This window comes from Terrapene carolina, unplaced genomic scaffold (genome assembly GCF_002925995.2).
Source record: "Terrapene carolina triunguis isolate 2854851 unplaced genomic scaffold, T_m_triunguis-2.0 Scaffold34029, whole genome shotgun sequence".
In the NCBI taxonomy this organism is placed as follows: domain Eukaryota; kingdom Metazoa; phylum Chordata; order Testudines; family Emydidae; genus Terrapene; species Terrapene triunguis.
Genome location: NW_020698380.1, coordinates 1,816,913 through 1,833,197, shown reverse-complemented (window position 1 = coordinate 1,833,197; position 16,285 = coordinate 1,816,913). Strand labels below are relative to the sequence as shown.

Sequence of the window (16,285 nt, the reverse complement as noted above, 5' to 3'; positions counted from 1 at the left end):
AGGGAACTGGGCTGCATTTTACAATAAATCTGCACTGGATCTGAGCCATTGCCACCGGCACAAAACAAAACAAACCCCTTTGCCTCCCCCCCCCCCAATGCTTGCAGCTTGTCACATTCAACAGCCAGTCTCCACTTGCCCTTTCTTTTTGCAGGACTTCTTTGAAGATTGGCTCCTTAAATCTCTTGATCATACACTGCGGATAGCGCAGTTGGAATTATTTGGAAGTTCAGCCCAACCAGAGTGTTGCCTTTCAAAGACAGGGTGGGTTGTGCCGAGGGCGGGCACAAAGTCTATCCCACTTAAGCCCTCAAAGTAGGGATTAAGTGAGATTTCAGGACTGTGTATACTTTGTACCAGGCCTCTGATCTAGACCAAATTTCACCCTTAACGAACAGAAGCTAAAACTGGTATCCCATCCACAATTTATAATACAGTCTACAAGGGGTAGGGACACACACATTATAATCTTCCTACTTTGAGCTGGAGAGCAGGCAGGGTAACAACAGTTTCACTTTTGACCCACAGCAACACAAAGCATTAAGCCATCATCACTGGATCTTCAGCCCCGCACATATTTTTCCTATTGTAAATTTCAATGAAGCCATGACAGCTTTTGTGAAACTCGTCCTGGATGTAGAGGGGTTACAGGTAACAGAGTGATTCACACCACCACTTCATGAGCATGTGCTACTGTTCGTTACACTTCTGGCAGGTTTTGTGTTTCTAATTGGGCATTACTCATATAGGAGGCCACCCAGCTAAAGAGAAGTGAGAGCCACCGGAAGAATGTAAATGTCAGAACTATATTAGTGCTTTCATCAAGAATTCTGCAGCCACTTGAAATCAGTGTGAAGTTATTACTTAGATCATTGTCATCACATTCAAGGTCTGAAGTCAATTGGTCATAGCAAGCTCACACCAAGTTACCTGGAAAACTCACTGCTGAATTTGTCATCCAGTTCCTTTGGTGTAGTCCCTCAATGGGGAGGGGAAGCTGAATCAGCAAAGACATTTTAGATAGAAGTTACAGTAAAAGCAAACAGGTCCAGGCATGGCTATATGAAGAAGTATGTGTCACAGCCAGAAGCTAAAACAATTAGTGTGTTCTTACAGGCAGGAAAATTTCCCCACAATATTACTAAGTAATAGAGGACCCCCATCACTGTAGTATCAGAGTGTTTGGGGTATAAAGGAGCAATTCCACAAAGTACCCAAGACTGCTAGTCCCAAAAGTGGAAGCTGAAATATTTAGAACAATTCATATGTGGAACGTTTGCCAATGCTGTTGCCTCCAGCTGGAGGAGCGAGAGCATTTGGGCTAGCAGTAAAGAGTCTCAGGTGCGGCATCTACAGGTTGTATGTGCATTATGCCTTAAGGCAGTGGTTCCCAAACTTGTTCCGTCGCTTGTGCAGGGAAAGCCCCTGCCGGGCCGGTTTGTTTACCTGCCACGTCCGCAGGTTCTGTTACCTGTAACCCCTCTACATCCAGGACGAGTTTCACAAAAACTGTCATGGCTTCGTTGAAATTTACAATAGGAAAAAAGACGCGGTTCTCTGCTCCAGGCCAATGGGAGCTGCTGGAAGTGGTGCGGGCCGAGGGACGTACTGGCTGCCACTTCCAGCAGCTCCCATTGGCCTGGAGCAGAGAACCACGGCCTACGGTCAATGCGAATATCTGCTAGATGCCCAGTGGTCATTACATATTAGGTCCACAACTCTAGAGGGCTGACATTTGTGCTGGATCATCCCATCAAACCCTAGGACTGGTGTCAAAGTAGGAGGACCGGGGGGCCTGACCTAAATCTACATACAGGCCAAAGATCCCTGGGGCCAGGGTGGAAGACATCTAAACATGCCTACACCCTTTCTCCAGCACCAGATGAGTTCAGTACTGTCCTTCCACAACCCCTTAATTGTGATCACATGACACTTCCAAAATGGATCACGAAGATCAAAGAATATTTTTGCCATCCATCGCGTCCATAAAATCAGAGGGAAGACACCGTGTAGAGGCATTGTCCCTCTATTTGGTGCTGAGGGCCTGGCGAGCAGTATCAACACACAGCTGTGTGCAATAATCGATAGCCAGACTATCACATCTCCACCCCCAACTCTCGTCTGCCTCAGTTACATCCATCTGCTCCTCCGAGCCCCAAGAAGAGATGGAAGCATGTAGGCCCCTATGTCTGATTGTGCAACATTAGCTAATCTCGTTACAGTGGCTCATCTCGTTCCCCATATCATGTAGTCATTTATATAAGAAGAGTTTCATATCTGCCCACTTTCATATCCATTTAAACGTAGTGACCTTCATATTGATCTGGAACACAATTTGTCACAGTAACCTTAGACTGGTGTAATCATATTGGCTGGCTGATATTCAATACACTGTTCTATAGTTTTCATTGCAGGCTTCTTTTGTACAAACAGAACCTCTAGAAATGAGATAGTTACAGCATTGCTACTGCCTTTCTGATTGAATTCATGTTTACGCTGCTGCTGCCTAAAGATGCTGCTTTAATTTTCAGGAAGAACTGTCCCTATAGAACAGGGGTTAACATTCACCACCATCTATGGCTTCAAAGCCGTGGGGCTGAGGCCTTTCAGTGAGAGAACAACTTCTCTCCAAGTCAAAAGAGGACAGAGAAAAGAACAGGCTGAGTAGCACAAACAAGAAGTTCCAAAATGTGGTGGTGTCCCATGAAAATGAACCCCAGCCTCATCTCCTCTTACCATAAAAGTTGTTGGTAGCATCAGAGAAATCCTGAATGGTTAATGTGACAGGAAAGGAAATATGTTTAAATCGGGTAGAGAGACAGGAGAAACTGTATTCCTTTAAGCAGACCATGTTATTATTCTGGAATGCTGGGTCCTAGAGGTAAGTCTAAATGGGGCAAATAAACCAAAGTCCCAGCTTCACTACAAATACAGCCATGTCAAGCGAACATGGTAACACTTTTCAATTTGTAGTGTAAACAGAACCTTAACCATCTTCCATAAATGGGTCAAAGTCTCGGACATATCTACATTACCAATTCCAACCATGGTCCCCCTGTCTCAGTTGTATTTATAGATGGCCTAAGCATATAAAACAAAAAACCAACCAGTTTTACAAGGGCCCTTGATTAGATTACACACTCGGGTCTGGGGCACAATGATGATATTATCCATGGAGGTTTCACCTATGATCCCACACTACTAGTTGATTATTTATGTCACTGCAAATCTGAATGGTGAAACGTCCTATTGGCTTGATTTTCAAAGGTGCTGCATTTCAAGCCATAGCCCATTGTAGGGGCCACAAAAACCTAAGTTAATAATGCTTGAGTTTGGTGTGAATGTTCTTTTTGATCAAACCAAAATTAATTTAAAAGCAACCTCATAAAATTCTACCACCCACTCCATTTGATAGGCAAGGAGTAAATTTATGCTTGCACTGGTAAAGTTTCATGACAATTTTTCAAGGCTGATTTAAGGTATTTGAAATTTTGTTCTTCATTAACAAGCAGAACAGAGAATAGAGGGTGAATTGTAATGATCCATCTTTTTAATTTTTGAATTTGTTTGAAGAGACTAACTTAGATGTAAATGCTTGCTAATGGGGCAATTACACTAAAGGGTTTCATTATATCTTTGCATATCTTAAGAATAGCTTGCCACTTTTTAAACAAAAAACCCCCCCACTCATTAGTTTGAAAAAAATGAATGAAGGGAAAAAGAACCTTTTCAAGCTCTTGAACAGATAAGGCATCAAGCTGAAAAAATAATTATCAAATATCTAAACAGATTTGATTTAAGAGAGTGGAGCTAAAGTACCTTTCTTAATTTACATCAGAAATGCAATTCCCTCAAGATGCAAGCTCTTAGGTTTGCGAAAATTATAATGAGGTGTTTATTTTTATACCAAAGAAAATTAGAAAGTAGCTTTCAACTTTTTATTTTTAAAGAGATCCAACATTGAGTTATTCTTCTAAACAGCAAAGAACTTCAAAGTTTCTAAATATCCCGCACCATGTCACATAATAATGAACTGGTGGAGACAGCAGCTCTTTGAAGTTAGTAGATAATATGCCATCAGACCCTGAAGCATAAATGTACATTTTGTTTTGAACAAAACTGTATTCATCATCTTGAGTGTTCAGCAATCAGTTTTCTCCAGACAGAAAATGACTAGTTGGATATATAGTAAACTGCATTGTGATGGGGTGTCTGCTCCACACAAGATTGGAAGGGGTTAAAATGGCCTGGCAGGCCAATTAACTCCTTAGGCTATATGTGGAGGGGAAGCCAGAGAGCAGGCAACTGATTGAAAACAGGCTTAGCTGGGCAGGAATAGGTTGTGCCTATAAAGCCAGGGAGCTGGTAACAGACACAGGTGGCTGGGAAAGGCTGCAGTCACTTCCTAGGAAGAGGGAGTTGGAAGTTGGAGCTGGTATGCCCAGAGAAAGGGGGGGAATCAAGAAGAGCAGGAAGCAGTCCAGGGGAAGAGCAGTGAGGGCTGGAAGAGGAAAGCCCAGAACTGCTGGGTTGAGGGTCCCTGGACTGGAACCCAAAGTAGTGGGTGAGGCCATGTTCCCCTGCTGGGCACTGGGGAAGTGGCACCATCAGAGCAGCACCAGGGAAGACTGCCTGAGATTGTTCACATGGAAGGACTTTGGGTAACCCCCTGGAAGGGAAAACTATGTAGTGACCCAGCTGGAGGGCCGAGTCACGAAGAGGAGGCTGCGGTTCCTGGAATGGAAGGGGCCGCAGGGCGAGACAGGATGGGTGAAGACACCGCCAGAGGAGGGTGCTACCTCTGGCAGAGCTAATCCTAGGACAGCCAGGAGGAGGCGCCACTAACAATGAGTGAACCCCGGGACATGCGCATTACAGCAGATCACAGAAAAACTGTGGATATTTGGTTTTAGACTTTAATTTAAAATAATCATACAAATATTGCTTTAAAAAGCTGGACTTTAATCGATTCTGCTTTCATAAGGGAACAGCTTTAATGTTTACAAAAATTGGTGTGGTGATGGACTCGGACCTGGATTTAAAACAAATTGTGGTCAGTGGTCTGCAGTTCATAGTCTGTGACTATTAGGTGAATTTCAGATCAAGTACTTAAATATAAACATTAGACTCTAAAACCCTAATCCTGTACCCAGGCACTGTCCCACTAATTTAAAGTAAACAGAGATCTGTCCACATGGTTCTCTCTGTAAGATCAGGGTCTAAGACCTTAAACAGAGATAGCAGTAAGGGTACCAGTCCCATCAATACTGGTGAATCCCTTATGTCAGGTGTTTGGGACATCCATAAGGGACAGGTTAAGATGATATGTCCCTTGTCCCCCTTCTAGGGTCACTTTCTAACATTGAACCCAATCCTGCTCCCATTGAAGTCAAAGGGACATCCTGAATAAAACAGCCATGAGCCCTCATCAAGGAGACACTTACCCAAAAGTGAATAGGACACAGCTGAACATTTTGGTATTTCCCACCTCAGCAAGAGCTCGGGATGGAGTCACTCTGGGAACAGAGTTGTGCAGGGGACAGAAATTCCATTTCCTGAAGAATTTCAAGATTTCAAAATTTGGCTTTGTTCCTAATCAGAACAACTGCCCTCACCCCCATTTCAAAATTCTTCAGGAAGGAAAATTCCACATTTTTTTTCCATTTTAGGTGAATCAAAATGTTTTTCGATTTTGACTTTTGATTTGTACTATAATATATAGTACCAAATTTTTAAAAAACCCTGACAAGTCATTTCAAAACAAAAAATATCAAAGTGTTCAGTTCCGACAGTGTCAAAACGGGACATTTCCACATTGTCAGAACTTTTTCTCTGGTTTCCTTCCAAAAAGAAGTTTTGGCAAAATTGACTTCATTCTGTTTTTGAACAGAACAAAAACAATTCTGATTTTGACAAAAAGGCATGTGGTTCTGTCGGTGTTTCTCTGACCAGTTCCACCAGGGAACTGTTTCTCCACTGCTGTGAGTGGCTGGGTAAGTGAGCACCAGGGAAACACATTCTGAGTTTTCCCTTGTACCTATACAAAAACAGTGTAAAGCCTGAGCTGTATAGGGCAGGGTGACTGTATCCTAAGGTGACCAGATGTCCTGATTTTATAGGGACAGTCCTGATATTTGGAGCTTTGTCTTATATAGGTGCCTATTACCCCCCACCCAGTCCTGATTTTTCATACTTACTATCTGGTCACCCTACTGTATCCTAACAGGAGAGTGTCAGTCAGACAAGAATGAGATGACTCCAGCCCAACCCAGAGGAGTAAGAGGTTTTATTATGGCCCCCTAGTGGGGCAGAGGAACATTTGCTGGCTGAGCAGCCTTGCAGTGGCTCATCAATGTCACTTTGATAGGACCATGCCTCTCAACCATCCCTCACTCACCCCAGAGTCCCCTGTGTTCCAAACAAAATTGTGTGCCCTACCCTTTAATTTTTTTAAGTTGTTTACATCAGAAATAAAGACTCACGGGGCTAGAAGTACAGAACAGTTATTTACATTAAATGAAGTAATCCCACAGCCTTTTACATTTCCTGCATGAGTAGTTTCTGGGTCTTTTCATTCTGGGTCTTTGCACGCATGGCATCCCACATTTGGGTCTTGGCAGGTTGACAGGTATGCCCAGAACTAGATTTTTAAATCTTCACTTTTCCCCCTTCTATCTATGCAATGTCAACAGTCTATAGTTTATTCTCTGTCAGCCACACAGCCATCCCAGTGGAGTTTCTACTTCACAATGATGTGGACTAATTGCACTGTTGCCCTTTTAAAAATCCTCAACATCAGTTTAAGCTCAACAAAAAGCCTCATTCCTACAAGGTACTGGGCTATGAGGGCTCTGATCCAAATCACAGCACTTAAGCACTTGCTTCACTTTGAAATCAACAGGACTATTCACATGCTTAAAGTTAAGCATGTTCTTAGGTGCTTTGCTGTTTTGGGGCCTGAGTATTAAGCACCTAGCAGGATCTAGATAAGAGAGATTATTCATCTAGGGCCTTGGCTACACTGGCAATTCACAGCGCTGCACTTGCTGCGCTCAGGGGTGTGAAAAAACACCCCCCCGAGCGCAGTGAGTGCAGCGCTGTAAAGCGCCAGTGTAATCAGTGCCTGCAGCGCTGCACGCTCTCTCGCAGCGCTGCAAGCTATTCCCCTCGGAGAGGTGGAGTACTTGCAGCGCTGCGAGAGAGCTCTCGCAGCGCTGGCGGCGTGGCTACACTTGCGGATCCACAGCACTGCCGCGGCAGCGCTGTGAATCCACAAGTGTAGCCAAGGCCTAGGTCCTCTGCTCTTAGAGACAGAAGCTTCTGCTTAGCTGTACTCTCTAAAACAGTGATTCTCAACCAGGGGTATGCGTACCCCTGAGGGTACACAGAGGTCTTTCAGGAGTACATCAAATCATCTAGATATTTCCTGGTTTTACAACAGGCTACATAAAATGCACTAGCGAAGTCAGTACAAATTAAAATTTCATACGACTTGTTTATACTGCTCTATATACGCTACACTGAAATGCAAGTACAATATTTATATTCCAATTGATTTATGTTATAATTATATGGTAAACATGAGAAAGTAGCAATTTTTCCAGTAATAGTGTGCTGTGACACTCTTGAATTTTTAGGACTTGATTTTGTAAGTAAGCAGTTTTTAAGTGAGGTGAAACTTGGGGTACACAAGACAAATCAGACGCCTGAAAGGGGTACAGTAGTCTGGAAAGGTTGAGAGCCACTGTTCTAAAAGAAAGCTAGATCTTGGCTTAGAGCCACATAACTGTCTCAGGGGACTAAACAACAAACAGAATTCAGAAAGTTTAAGATCTCAAATCTGGCACAGATAAGTAGAGACCAGGTGTCATTACTGCACAGAAACTGTTTGGTGGCTCACGTGAGATGACGCAATCTCTATCCAGTTCCTAGTGGGCAAGTGTCCGCATTTTAATTAATAATAATTTGCAATCTCAGAGGGGTTACGGACTGACTGGACAGGTCAGCTTAACTTCCTTCTCATCACTAGAGGTGATCTGACTAGGTCCTGGCTGAGGCCAATTGTTAAGGTGAGGTGGGGAAGCTTGAATTGCCATTGTCTACCCTGTAGTTGTTCTGCAGATAAAAGCAAATACTTCAGTCTCCAGGGATTTCAAGTAGGCTCTTTAATGAGCACAAAATGCACTTACCATTAAAACAAGAAAGCGGCTATGGATGCAGACGCCATAAAATTTATTGTAATCAAAACTACAAATTTCATACATTTTAATAAGGCTCTCTTTGGGATCAGATGCTTGCAGCAAGGTGTACTTTTGCACTATTTCCCCCCAAAAATGATTATACTGGAACCCAACGCCTGTGTCAATTTGGCTTAAATAATTACAAACATTATGATCCTAAGAAGGCACTGTTGGATTATGTATTCTGTTGCATACAAACATTTTACAAAAGAAACACCTAAAATATGAAAATACATATCTAAAACACATTTCTTTCTTAAAAAAGGAAATTAACAGTATACCACCACAGCTGTAAAACAAAATAGATATATACATTCAGTGAATAAGTTATTATCATGGTAAACTTTGTTCTACAGAAATACATTCTTATTGCCTGGGATTCTCTTTACTATAAGCTGTAAGATACAAAAAATACACAAGGGTGATCTGGCATTCCTTGAATAGACAAGACCGTCATTAAAGTCAATGGGAGTTTTGCCAGCATAAGGTCTGCAGGATTGAATCTTTATATGCTAGTTGATAGAATTCTTCCTCCCCTCTCCCTGGGAAAGTAAACTCATCCCCCAGAAATCATCTTACAGGAGAACTATTGGTTTCATGTAACTTAAGTACAGTATTGGCATACACTAAAATGTCAAATCCCTACCAGATTTCCTTGATCACTCCTGTGTGGTTCATATGAATAGAGCTAATGCCATAAGGTAGCAGAGCTGCAGAGGTACTGTTCTGACCTGCCCAAGTGATCATTCCAGCTTGCTCAAGAGAAAAGATTCTGAGGCTCTCATTTAGCGCCATTCTAGCTACTTCAAAACCCAATTTACAAAAGAAAGAAGAAATATAAAAGGGATGAAATTGCCCTCGTAACAACTCCAGTTTGTGCTCACAGTTTAGTTCTATTTATTGTAATATTTTTTTAAACTGCAATTTTTCCTAACAAAAAGGAAACTGTGGCCAATGTTACAATTCCTGTACTTAATGCAGCGAAGTCCAAACTTGGCAAAGAGAGAATTGCAAAACATGATAAACACATTGTAACTTTGATTTCATACCAACCAAAAAGTTAAACTATATCTAATAAAAACCATACAGCCACCAGAAGAGTTGGATAAATCGACAGTCACATTCTTCCCTCAAAATCAAGACATGGCAATAGAGAAAGTTTGGCTTATGTCATATGCTTTGTAGCTTGTTAGCCAGAGTAAGAACTAAAGGCTCTTGCCTAATAAATTGCAAAGATTAACACAGATGGATAACAGGGTTTACTTCTACAGAGCCCCCCAGCCCTTTCCCCAAAGAGATGGAAATTAAGTAACATGGACCAGCTGGAGACAGAATTTTATTGCCCCAAGAAAAATATATTGTGGAAGTTATTTGCCTGAGAAAAATAACTATAGTTATTGCAGGAATCAAGGCAGAATAGCATAACTTAAGTTCTCACATGGCATTTAAATGTTCTACTATACCTTGACATATGTGATCCCAACAACAAAGAGGAGATGGATACAAGAATACACGTCTCCACTCAAGTGCAACACATAACCACTTAATCTCCCTAAAACACAATTAAAAGTCTCAGATGACAGGGATCTCACAATATGCTAACAGAAATTCTATGATGAAACTGCTTCAGATGCAACGTAAGTATGAAACTGATATTGATTCAAGGAGAATGTATTGTTCGTGTTTAGTTATGATAAAATATTTAGCACAGAAAGTGAAAATCCTTGCCCTGTTGATGTCAACGGAAAAATCCCCATTAACTTCAAATGGGCCAGGATTTCAGCCATAGACGGTTACAGTCGCTTGAAGTCTCCAGTTACTGTGCATAACTCATATAGTTTCTTCTAAGTTATGTTGCCCTTCAAATATTGTTATGCAAGAGATCGTTCATAGTGTGACAAGCAGAGCCAGATCTCCAAGTAGTCAGCTCTAGTTCCATATGCAAAAGCGTGTAATCATAGTGATTGTGCATATACATAAATCAGGCACTCGTACACACAAGTGGCTAGGCCTCTGACCATTTCTGTGGAAATACCCACAAGACTTGTGCTCCTGCATCATTTAGGCACTGTTGTAAATCCAACACTAAAACTGTAATAAATACTGAGGCCTGCTTTGCAGATTAATTCATACATTTTGCACATGAGTCTGACAGAGTAATTGCATGTTGGAAGTGGAACACATTTTTCCACTTCAATATTTGTCTTCCTTCAATAAACAAATCTCTCTTGCAGGTCAAGTGCAAAGTATTAGTAGCAGATGGGATGCCATTATTATTTCTTTAGAACACCTTCTGTCGTTACTGGAACAAGAAAGCACAGTGGAATAAGACAGACCTGAACTCTACAGACATCAGAGCGGGAGTGCAAGTTTTTTTAAGCTCTCAAAAATGATAATTTTTAAAAACAAATACACAAGAGTATTATGCTTGCTGCTAAACTAGGAGATGCAGGGAGAAGAACTGGAATACAATACGGCTTCCTATGCTCTGACTTTAGGGAAGAAATCCAGCTTCTAGTAAGAACATTCCATAGATTTCAGAGCTGCCTTGAGTCAGTGGTGGGGGATACATCTTCAGTCAACACCCAGCAATCTTCAGGAGGACGAGGAATTATTTGGAAGAGAGAAATTGTTGAGCAAATATTCTCCCAGTTCTGTTCTGTTCCTGAGCTTTTAAAAATCCATTTCCCCTCTGGCCTTATGATAAAAGTGGAAGCATACCTTTGCTTCCATTTCCAAAAGAGAAGTACTTGCATTCATGGATGGTAACTGAACTGTTGATAGGTTTCCTAAAGGTTCATTCTAAAATTTGAAAACATCAGCAGTTGAGGTTAAAAACAACCCATGTCTATGCATGCTTAAAAATATAAATCTCCTCTTCTGATTTTTCTACAGCACATGAGAGCACTTTTCTTCACAGTGTCACCCTCATTTCCAAACCAAAGTCATTCCTTTGGCATAAGTTCTTCCACCAAACCTTCTTGTTCCTTACTTTCCAACAAGGACATGCCCACATCTCCAGTACTGTTCACACTTGTGTCTCCGTTGCTCCTGGTCTCCTCTGGTTTGTGATGTGCAAAAGTGTATGGCTCACTGTCCCTCTCTGGGCAGAATGGGAGTTCCTCAGAGTTTGATATTTTAGTGGTTCTCTTGAAAGAGATGGGAGGTGGAGTAGGTGGTGTGTCACCCACAGGCCCATCAAAAGGCCGGTACACATCTACCTCTGGATTGACTGATCCATTGGATTCCTTCAGCAAATCTCCATAGACCATGGCATCATCAATGACTGCATAGACATGGGAGTCATTGTCCTGCCTCCTCTTTTTGAATAAGCCCTGTCTTCCAGGCATATGGGTATTGATGTTGGCATTGTATGTACCCACTCCAGGATTCTGGCTTTCCTTCTTCCTGTTATAAAATGAAAATTAACAAGTGAGAACCACTGTAAATCCACATGTTACTTGTGTATTTAAACTCTGTAAGGCAACATCCACTTATTTTTATATTTTATATTTAATTATATTTCCATCAAGCCTATGCCTCAAGTATTTTCTCTGCAGGGCAGCAGAGCTTGTTCTCAAGTAGTAAAGGAGTTTACAGTTAGACCAAGTGCCCCAACTTTTTACACCCAAGCTAGTGAAAAGTCCTACAATTTTCTAGCTTGTTTCAAGGGAGATGATTTTGCAGAGCTCTAGTTACCACCTAGAACATCTTCATTACAGTTTACAAATGAGGACCCAAATCCTGCAAACACTTAATGTGCACAAGTAGCCTCATTGGCTTCATCTGAGTAAAGTTATGAGTATTTGCAGGCTTGGGTTCCTTCTTTCAGGGCTCAAATTTAATTAAAACTACTCCTCCCAGGCCATGAAAACCAAGAGAGAATCTTCTAGGGCTAGAAGCTGGATGGATCTGATTGATTTTGGCCTTTTTCTATCCCACTCTCTTGCAAATATGTACTAAAGAGGTTTTCAGTTTGTATCGTCTGTAGACAGTAGCTACCTATAACCATGAGAAACATTACTGACTCATCGTAATGTGACTTCCTTAAATCACCCAGAATTAGGAAATCAAATCTGCTCCTGACTGAATGCTGCGCAACGCATTGATACATAAACTGACTGACTTGTTTTATGAGATATCGACCGGTAAAGGGAGGGGGACAGTTATGCATCCGAAGAAGTGGGTTGTAGCCCACGAAAGCTTATGCTCTAATAAATTTGTTAGTCTCTAAGGTGCCACAAGTACTCCTGTTCTTTTTACTTGTCTGAATAGTGACTGTACAGCTCTTTCAGGGAAAGCAGCCAAATTAACTTGGAAACCTTTATTGAAGTTCAGGTGATATATACCTTAATACATTCAAACAAACGCCAGAAGTCTATGCTAGTGCAAAGTGCATTAGTAAAGTGATCTACAATATTGTTGCAAGAGTCTTAAGCTTTTTAGCTGCAACCCGTTGGGCCTCTCTATCCTACACCTTTCACTGCACACTCCAGACCCTTCAAGGGCCACCTATCCAATATGTTAAATAAGAGGAATGGTACCCCCTGGCAAAATTGCTTCTTAATCTGCCTGAATCCGCATCTTGAGTAATGAACATACTTCTTCCTAGTGCAGCATATGATGATTCCGATAATTGACAGCGCTCCAGCCACACCAACTACCACAGCAATTATCACTGACAGATCTATATAAAAAAAAAAAATAGATACAAGGAAGAGAAATAAAGTCATTCAACAATATGCAACCACAGTTAACCTATTGAAATCTAGCTGCCATACTTGACTTGCATCATTGCTGCTTAACATACCAGGTCTGCGCAGAGAATCAGCCAGTTCTTTTGCTTCTACACTTACTTACATCTGATTGACTGATTAAACACAAGTGTGAAGAGGAAGGAAAAAGGATCCAACAGCAAAGGAGTGAAATAACAGGATCATTTCATTAACTCTCCTTCAACCTATTTAAAGATGTACAAAACAAAAACAAAAAGCCACCCAACAAATCTTTAAGGTGCCATAAATGAAAGCCTCACAAAAATCAATCAATCAATCAAGCAGGTCAATGTACCCAGGGTGCAGGAGTTTATAGAAATGGAGCTATAGAAGTTTTCTTTTTGTTTTAATTCAGTAAAAGTTTAAAAAAGAAAAAACACATTTAAAAGAACTAAGTTTACAGGCAACGAAGTGTGAACTAAAGAGGAAAAGAATTAGAGGTTCATTAGAAGGTGATGTAATCTGTTCTAATCTGCATTGCCAACTCTTGCTCTAGGCCTCAAATCTGTATGCACATGCACAGCTATGAATGCAAGTACTGCCATTGAGCTGAATGGGACTACTTGCAGAAATAAGGGTTTTGCATGACTGGGGCTTTGGAGCTGAAGAATAAGGTGCACTAAATTTTATCCTGACAGGCAGGATGTTCTTGTAGATTGGACACATGAGTTGGAGCAAGGAACTCCCAAATCCTAATCTTAGTTCTGACATTGAATGAATCTCAGCGGAGAGGCACTTCTTAGGCTAGGTCTATACTACACAACTTTTAGCAACATGGCTGTGTTGCCACAGCTATGCTGCTAAAAGTCACGCAGCGTAGATGCGGTTTGTCGGTTCTCCTGCCGACAATGCCCTGTTCACACTGGCACTTGTCGCGGCAAAACTTTTGTCTTTTGGTGGGGTGGGGCTGGGGGTGGGAGGTTTAACACCTCTGAAAGACAAAGGTTTTGTTGTTCAATTGCCAGTGTAGACATAGCCTTAGAAGCGAGTGTGACGGAGAACGTGCCTTTGAACCACACAATATGCACTATCTGGAGGTGCACAGGAAGAGTCATTATTGATCTCAGTTTGCCAGATGACTGAAAATTCAATGGTGACTTTTTATCAGCAACCACAGAATTGACACTTGTCAAGCAGACCATATGATAGCAGGATTTAATTTTGTCTTTATATGGGTATACAATCAGAGGTAATGCTTTAACTATTGTACACTCTGAAAATAAGTCCCAGACTCTTAAGTGAGTCTCTCTATAAACCTACCTTTCAGTATAGACCACTGACTGTTCATTAATGTGGAGAGTAGCTTAAAAAACCCCACTACATTTGTTTTTCTACATGATATTTAAGGTGTTGTTTTTTTAAATAAACATACCCAGAAGGCACACAAAGATCAAGTGACATTTTAATTCCCAAGGTCACAGACCTAGGTTTGGTATACATTACCAACATATGTCAATAGAATTGTCGCTCAGAGATGTGGAAAATCCACACCCCTGAGCAATGCAGTTATACCAACCTAATTCTCAATGTAGACAGAGCTATGTCAAAAGGAGAAGTGCTACGTTGACATAGCCCTGTCTACATCGGGAGTTAGGTTGGTATAATTATCGCCTCTCGGGGAGGTGAAGTACCTACACCAACGGGAGAAGCCCTCCCGTCAGTGTAGGTAGCGTCTTCACTATGTGCTACAGCTGCAGCGCTGTAAGTGACCTAATCATACAATTTTACTCATCCAAGAAGTTCTTACTTATGTGAACTCCCAAACATGAGTAATCAAAGATTTATTACATACTGCAGGCCTCATTTCCAGCGGAGAGAGTAGTATTTTTACAGTACATTGTGTGTCTTTCATTTAGAAAGATCCTCCTTTACAAACCTATTTTCCTAGCAATTAGTTCCTGAGTCCACGTCCACACACACACACACACACACACACACACCCCTCTGGTAGATGTATGGCACTACTGTGTACAACAATATAGGTAGATGGATATGACTCTCAAATTTGCTACCACTGGTGCTTACCCATACATGATAGATACCAGAGTTTGCAGCAGAGCTTTGAAATTGGGGAGCACAGTATATTATGTTGATGATGATATTCTGATTTCAAAGAATAATACTAATCAGAAAAAAGTGTGGTCTAGTCTGAGGAGAGGGCAGGGCACCAGGATCTCCTGAGTTCTAATCCTAGCTGAAAGATTCCTTCTGCAGCTTTGGGCAAAACACCCAGTCTCTGCCTGAGTTTCCCCATCCTTAAAAATTAGAGTAATTAAATAGTTATTATTTACCTCATAGCACCATTGCAACGATTAGTTAATGTCAGTAAAGTGATTTGAAGATTAAAAGTACTACATAAGTGCTAATGATATTCATTGTACGAAATATCAGAGACAGAAGTCAATAACATACTTTGTTTCTAGAGCAAGGAAGGTTTTCCAAATTCATAAGCAAATTTTAATCTATGTGGATGGACTGGGGAGAATTAGGGCAATAAGAACAAAACACTAGATGTAGACAATTACTGATGTCTGGGGGGAAAAAAATCTTCTAAAGTACATGTTTATGGCTCTCAAAGATTTTTGAAGTTCGGGTATTTCAAAGTGCAGGGATTTTATGATTAATATTAATTAGGAGTAATATTAGTAGCCATTCCAGAAAAAAAATCTGTGCCACATTTTCTCATCGATGCTTGTTAAAAAGCAGAGACAGACAGAGACACAATGTGCATTTAATATGTACCTTCATTATTTACACAGTGCCAAAGCATGCCAGGTCTTTTACAGACACACAAGATAAGTTTCTATACCAAGTAACGTACAGATTAAGGCCCCACTTCTGCAATCAGATCCATGTGACTGTAAGGATCCATTAGTCCTGACCAGATCAGATTGCTGGATTTGTGCCTAACTAGCCATCCTACAAAGAGGAAAGGCAGTTGGAGGAAAGGATACAAAGATTTTAAGAAGTCCTTACCCATGTGTCACTCTGTGGGTTGTTTGCCAATCTTAAACATGTGCGTTGTTTTGCTTTTCAGTTATTAAATACACACGGTGACTTCAGGATTATTTCAGACTTCTCCCAATGCTTAAAATGATTACCAAACTTAGGTAGCAAAGACTGACTTAATAAAAAGCTCCAAGACTCAGGGAACTGATTCTAGGTATTGTCCTTAATTTTATTTGAAAATTTTTTATGACTGTACAGTGGATTATTTGCTCTAGGCCCTGATCTCTTAGGTCCGATAGTGACGATCTGTGTGCAGCCCTA

At 41.1% G+C, this 16,285-nt stretch overlaps 1 protein-coding gene across 1 annotated transcript in view; it reads right to left on the bottom strand.

Moving 5' to 3' along the window:
• Nucleotides 1-10,866: 10,866 nt before the first annotated feature.
• The window catches only part of LOC113405173 (CUB domain-containing protein 1), a 46,770-nt gene continuing 41,351 nt past the window's right edge, over nucleotides 10,867-16,285 (bottom strand). The window contains exons 8-9 of the mRNA XM_026646109.1: nucleotides 12,843-12,927; nucleotides 10,867-11,648 (exon numbers count right to left, since the gene is read on the bottom strand). Of these exons, the coding sequence (XP_026501894.1) occupies nucleotides 11,186-11,648; nucleotides 12,843-12,927 (548 nt within the window). The 3' untranslated portion in view covers nucleotides 10,867-11,185. The remainder of the gene's footprint in view (nucleotides 11,649-12,842; nucleotides 12,928-16,285) is intronic.